At 41.6% G+C, this 6937-nt stretch overlaps 1 protein-coding gene across 1 annotated transcript; it reads left to right on the top strand.

Annotated features, from left to right (window-relative positions):
• Positions 1–5635: 5635 nt before the first annotated feature.
• LOC308234212 (olfactory receptor 10A3) lies at positions 5636–6583 on the top strand (the record flags this gene model as incomplete). The annotated part of the gene is made up of 1 exon (XM_080641639.1): positions 5636–6583. The coding sequence occupies exon 1, from the start codon at positions 5639–5641 to the stop codon at positions 6581–6583; it is 945 nt and encodes a 314-aa protein (XP_080497765.1). The 5' UTR covers positions 5636–5638.
• Positions 6584–6937: the final 354 nt, after the last annotated feature.

Genomic DNA, 6937 nt, shown 5'->3' with positions numbered 1-6937 from the left:
TCTTGTTTTGTTCCTCCTTTCTACCCTCTCTATCCATCCTTCCAGTCTGTCTTGCCAAAACAACTAATAAAATTTGGTTGGGTTTCAGCTTTCAGCTTCCTCCCAGTATTGATACAATAATTTAAAGTAGACAATGTGCTTTCTCATATGTATAGGGAGGGGCATTTGAGTGTTGACTCACCATCATTCATTGGCTTCCTTCCCCTCCCAACAGTACCTTCATTTCTCTTGGGGATTTTTCATTAAACCTTTTTAGGTATGTATAGTTGGGACTGATGCTACTCCCAGTTATGGGGTAAGGACCATGAAAAGTGCATATTAAGCAGCATTTCCCATAGTCACAATGTCTGGTGTATGATTTCACAGTGAGCAATAAGGGAGGGGTCCTTGGATTGGTTTTTGTGAGTGAGAATCTTTTTTTTTTCTTGCAGGATAACTGGTATGTTTCCACAAGACACAAATTAGAGAAGATGTACCCCTAAATATTGTTGGCAGACTTAGTGCCTCTAGGAGGAGAGAGCTTCCTTGAGAATAGAACCTAATCTAAGAAAACAGAGACGAAAAACAGAGAAAGAAAACCCATGCAGGTCCTGGTTACATCATCTGAGTTCTGGAGAAAGCCATACCTGCAGATTCATTCATCCCTGCTTTCTGCTGGGACTGAGCCAATGGTCTCAATGATTGTTCAAGACAGTATAGTCCTGGCTAGGTAGATCAGTTGGTTAGAGCATCGTCCCAATATGCCAAGGTTGCGGGTTTGAGTCCCAGTCAGGGCACATATAAGAATCAACGAAGGCATAAAGTGGAACAACAAATCGGGAAAAAAACATACAGATGGCCAGTAGACATATGAAAAAATGTTCAACGTCACTAATCACCAGAGAGATGAAAATTAAAATTAAAACTACAATGAGGTCACCTCACACCTTCCAGAATGGCTACCATCAATAAATCAACAAACAACATGCGCTGGCGAGGATGTGGAGAAAAGGGAACCCTAGTACACTGTTCGTGGGAATGCAGACTGGTGCAGCCACTGTGAAAAACGGTATGAAATTTCCTCAAAAAAATTAAAAATGGAACTGCCTTTTGACCCAGCAATCCCACTTCTGGGAGTATATCCTAAGAATCCTCAAACACAAATCAGAAAGAATATATACACCCCTATGTTCATAACTGCATTATATATAATAGCCAAGATCTGGAAACAGCCCAAGTGTCCATCAGCTAAGGTGTAGACAAAAAAGCTGTGGTACATCTACACAATGGAATACTATGCAGCTGTATAAAAGAAGGAACTCTTACCATTTGCAATAGCATGGATGCATGTAGATTATTATGCTAAACGAAATAAGCCAGTCAGAGAAAGACCAATATCATATGATCTCACTTATATGTGGAATCTAATGAACAAAATAAAATGACAAACAAAATAGAACCAGAGGCATGGATACAAAGGACAGACTGACAGAGGTCAGAGGGGATGGGATTGGGGAGGACTGGATAAAATAAGGTGAAGAGAGTAGCCAAAGAGCATAAATACATAGCCCATGGACACAGGCAACAGAGTGTGATGGCCAGGGGAGGGGTGGCGGGCACTGGGTGGAGGTGGGCAAAGGAGGGAGGAAATGGGGAACATTTGTAATAGTGTCAACAATAAAAAAAAGACAGTATGGACTGGACTTTGAGTCCTTTGGTTCTTACACATACCATGTGTGATTAATAACATTATCTTTATATTTTTTATTTTGACATTTCATAAAAATAATTACATTAGTGATTTAATATTATTTTATTATTTTACCATTTTAGAAGGAGGTTGTGATAGTTGCAGTCATTGTATAGAGGGCAGTTTGAGGTTTGCAATGCTAGGTAATTATTTCTTCTTCTGTACTCATGTTTTTTTTTTTAAATCTTTATTGTTGAAGTATTACATATGTCTCCTTTTTCCCCCCATTGATCCCTTCTAGCCCACCCATTGCCCACCCCACTCATAGCCTTCACCCCATTATTGTCTGTGTCCATGGCCTGGCCTTCTTGGCTCACTGGTTGAGTGTCGACCTATGAATCAGGAGGTCACAGTTAGATTCCCAGTCACTGGGCTCGATCCCCAGTAGAGGGGATGCAGGAGGCAGATGATGAATGATTCTCATTACTGATATTTCTCTCTCTCTCTCCCTTCCTCTCTGAAGTCAATAAAAATATATTAAAAAAAAAAAAAACATTATCTTCATTTTAGCATAAAAGCAAGAGCTAAAGAAGTTGCATATTTGCTCGAAGTCGTGAAGCTGGTTCAGATTTTTGTTGTTGTTTTTTTAAGTTTGTTTTTATTGATTTTCAGACAGAGAGGAAGAGAGAGATAGAAACATCAATGTGTCATAGGTCAGCTGCCTCCTGCATGCCCCCAAATGGGGATCAAGCATGAAACCTGGGCATGTCCCCTGCTTGGGAATGGAACCCAGGACCTCTTCGTCTATGGGGCGATGTTCAAGCCACTGAGCCACGCCAGTTGGGCCAGATGTTCTGATTGCAAATTAAAAAACTCCAACTATAAAATAATCTGAATGACTGCTCCCCCCACCCCCAGTTTTCTACTAGAAAACATAAAACATTTTGGTAACAACATCTAGGTTTTCCACAAAGTAACTTCAATCTACTGCCTTCATGTGCTTCCTATCAATGCAGAAACTGTTTACCCCGGGCATTCAGACCTTCCATCTTGATCACCCTGCCTTTGCTCACACCCTCACCCCTTTCTCCCTTCTTCACTCTGCCTGTTTACTAACTTTCACTCAGCCTCTGCTTTCATTTCTTAAGGGGGAGGCCATGGTGGAATTGAGTCTCTTGAGCTGTTTATTCCCTGTAGAAACCTGAAAAAGTGTTGTTCCAATTTTGTGCATTGAGCTTTCTTGGGTCCACATGGGAAAGTCTACGGCAATTGAGTGTTAGTTCTCCAGAGAAGGATTGTCCCAGGTCAACAAGTCAATGGCATATAATGTCATTAAGTTGGTCCAGTGAATCACTGAGTTGTATTTATGGAAGAGGTGGGTTTTTTGGTTTGTTTTTGCTTTAAACTAAAGAGGTGAAACATGATTAATTGGGATGAAAATCAGAAGCAGTCAACAGGTTAGGTTCTGCTTATGTAACTATTACTGGGTTTACCATTTATAGTTCTTCTCATTGATAACTGGACATGCCCATCAAGTGAGATAGCTCAGTGCTCAGGTAAGAATGTCAACTACTTTGCCTTTAGTATTCATATATCCAACCATTTGGTTAATGATTAGAGCTATATGTGGTCTGCTTGCATGAATCATCAATTCATAGAGGTTTGTAGCTGGGGTTGGAGGTGTTCAGAAATAAGGCTGGTCATGCAGAAAGGTGACACTCAGAAGAGGGAGTGATTTGCCCAAAGTCACACAGAGTTAACACTGGAGTCAGAGCACATGTCAGTGGATCAGGTCAGCAGAGGGTAGCTCATGTTAAAGGGAGAAGATGGGGCATTCAGGTCCAGCTGTTGTTTTTAATCCCTCACAAAGGCAGTGATTTGGATTGGTTCTGTGACTTTATCAGTCCCTGAAGCCTGTTTATTTTTAACAGGATGCTCTAAATTATCTTATTTTTAATGTAATTTTATACACTCAGAACTCAATATATACTTTTGTCTATCAGAAATGATACTGAAATGCTTTTTCCTGCAGAGTCTACTTTATTAATTTTAGAAGACTTTTTTTTGACATCCAAAATATAATTATTAAAGTTAATACAGACATTTGATTTTAATATATCACTATGGTCAAACTCAGTAAATCAACTTGCCTTTTCCCCTCAGCTAATATCCTAATGATCTGAGCTCAAGACAACATTACAATGTTACCCGTCTCCAGCTTGCTTGTCCTTCTGCCCTGGCTTACTCATATCCCACAATAAAATCCTACTGGTTTTCAGGCAGGCATCACACAAAGACCAGCGGGCCTCTGTTCTAGTGCTATAAGATGTCTTTGGACACCTTTGATTGGAGCAAGTCAGCCTTCTTCCTTATGCCTTCCTCCTTCCCCTTCATGGCTCTCCTATCCATGACATCCTGCGATTTGTAACTGCTCACTCTCCCTCTCCATTCAGAAGTAAGTCTTCCCTCTGTAAATTTCTACGGCACTTGTTCCCATTCTGGTTTCCCTTAAACGGCAGCCTGAGAAGTGGGCATTTTGTTTCGTGGATTAAGAGGAGACCTTGAAGGTTCTGGGAGAGGGGATGATACTATTTTGGCAGAGGTATGAGGGTGAATTGGAGAAGTTACAAAACGTAGAGAAGCCAGTTAGGAGACCATTTAGTAATGGGGAAGTGTGGGGGAGGGGTGAGCGGCAGGCTGAAGGGGAGGAAAGGAGGCAGTGAGCTGGAGTGGTGAGTGGGGATGGACTTACTGCAGTCAGGACTCCAGATTTTAAAGGTCCTTGAGCCTGACAGTGATGGGATCCTGGGGACCGGGGAGAGTTGGTCTGGGTGACTAGGGAGGAGAAGGGGGAGAAGTGAGGTGCGCTGCTCAGAGAGGGGGCTGAGAAGGGGCAGGGACTGGGAGGCAATGATCAGCTCTGCTTGGGATTGGCTGGCCCACAGGACACAGGCAGCGTGTGTGCCTCCTACAAGCCGGCCCACCACTACTCCAGGGTCCCTTCAGCCTGGCTGTCATATGAATGGAAGGGAAGCCCTGCAGCTTGAAGATTTCTATGAAGAAACCCCCACACAAAACAAACAAAAAAACAAACAAAAAAACAAACAGAGAAACACTCATGTCAGAGGGATGTCCAGGGCTATTTTCCTGTTCCCAGCCACATAGGGGGGCACCTGAGTGTGGGGAAAGGGAGACACTCATCTTGATGGTAGTGGCAGAGTCAGGATGAGAGCCCAATGCAATGGTATTTCCAATCCCACAAGGTCCTCAAAATTCTACAAAATCATGAGTTAATTCTGGGGCCTCCTATTTTCTTGTGTTTATTTTTTTCTTCAGATGCTATATTCCTTAATGACAGAATCAGGGTTTTCCTAATTTTAATACTTATTCTTCCATCTATTCAATAAACATTGGTTTAGCACCTATTGTGTCATTTATTATCTGTTTTAGGCACTGAGAATACAGCAGAGAACAGATCAAAGCTCAGAGCGGGGAGTGAGATAACAAGCATCTCCTTTAAAGCAAATTTCCGGATCTCTCTGAGTGCCCGAGGGGTACACTTCTTGAAACTCACTCCATGGATGCATTTGTGAATGTTGATGGTGTATTCTCCAGTCACTACCTTGTTGATGGCAGAACAGTCTTGCATCTTTTCACCCTCTTCTTTGTAGGAGGCATTATGGCAGGCCCAAGCTGGAAAGCCACCTGCTGTTATTTGGTATTTTTAAAACAAGATTTCTGAGTAAAAATTCTTTCGTGGATAAGAGGAGACTTCTTCATCTGTATTTGAAATACATACTATTCTAATATATTGGCCATTCTCAAAATTGAGAATTTGAAGATCTATCAAAATGAGCTCATCATTTCATCTTCTGTCAAGAATTTCAGACTCGAACTCTAAGCTATGGGACAGAGACTTCATAATTAACATTCAATGTCGATAAAAACACTATACGCTCCCCCACCAAAATGAAAAGGCAGAATCAAAGCTCAGTGGTTGAATTCATCCTCTTGGGCTTCTCTAACTTTCCTGAGCTCCAACAGCAGCTCTTTGGGGTTTTCTTGGTTGTTTACCTGGTGACTCTGATGGGAAATGTCATCATCATAGTCATCATCTCCCTGGAACAGAGCCTCCATGTTCCCATGTACCTGTTCCTCCTGAACTTGTCTGTGGTGGATGTGAGTTTCAGTGCAGTCATTATGCCTCAAATGCTGGTGGTTCTCTCCATTGAGAAAACTACAATTACTTTTTCAGGCTGTTTTGCACAGATGTATTTCCTTCTTCTTTTTGGTGGGACCGAATGCTTTCTCCTGGGGGTAATGGCTTATGACAGATTTGCTGCAATCTGCCATCCTCTGAGCTACCCAATGCTTATGAACAAAAGGGTTTTCATGAAATTAGTAATGTTCTCATGGGTCTCAGGGGTCATGGTGGCTACTGTGCAGACTACGTGGGTTTTTAGTTTTCCCTTTTGTGGCCCCAGTGAAATCAACCATCTCTTCTGTGAGACGCCCCCAGTGCTGGAGCTTGCATGTGCAGACACCTTTTTGTTTGAAATCTACGCATTCACTGGCACCATTTTGATCGTCATGGTTCCTTTCTTGTTGATACTCTTATCTTACATTCGAATCCTCTTTGCCATCCTGAAGATGCCATCAACCACTGGGAGGCAAAAGGCCTTTTCCACCTGTGCCTCCCATCTCACGTCTGTCACCCTCTTCTATGGCACAGCCAGTATGACTTACTTACAACCCAGATCAGGCTACTCCCCAGAAACCAAGAAACTGATGTCATTGGCTTACACATTGCTCACGCCTCTGCTGAATCCACTGATCTACACCTTGCGAAACAGTGAGATGAAAAGAGCTTTGATGAAATTCTGGCAAAGAAAAGTAGATTTGCACACATTCTGACTGTGCTGGGAAGCCATGTGATATTTGATCATTGTTTAACTAAACTCTATTTTAATTCAATAAATGGCCAAACATTCTGCATTTCTTGGTATGGGTATGCTTATTTGGTTAGTTTTTGAAATTCAATAGCATATTAGGGCTACTTCCCTAATATGTTAATAGTGTACAGTTGTCATTCATTTTTCTAGATATGTAAGTTTTCACAACATATAATACAACTGATAATTTTATTAGTTCCTCAATTGTAATTATCCAAATCATTACTGAATTACTAAAATGAAGCTTCAATGAACACCTACTTTCTTATGTTCTTATGTACTGATGTTTTATTTCTGTATGATGGAATCCTCAAAG

This window comes from Plecotus auritus (assembly GCF_963455305.1).
Source record: "Plecotus auritus genome assembly, chromosome: 9".
NCBI classification, from domain to species: Eukaryota; Metazoa; Chordata; class Mammalia; order Chiroptera; family Vespertilionidae; genus Plecotus; species Plecotus auritus.
The sequence above is the reverse complement of the archived record's forward strand: the minus strand, read 5'-3'. Positions and strand labels throughout refer to the sequence as shown.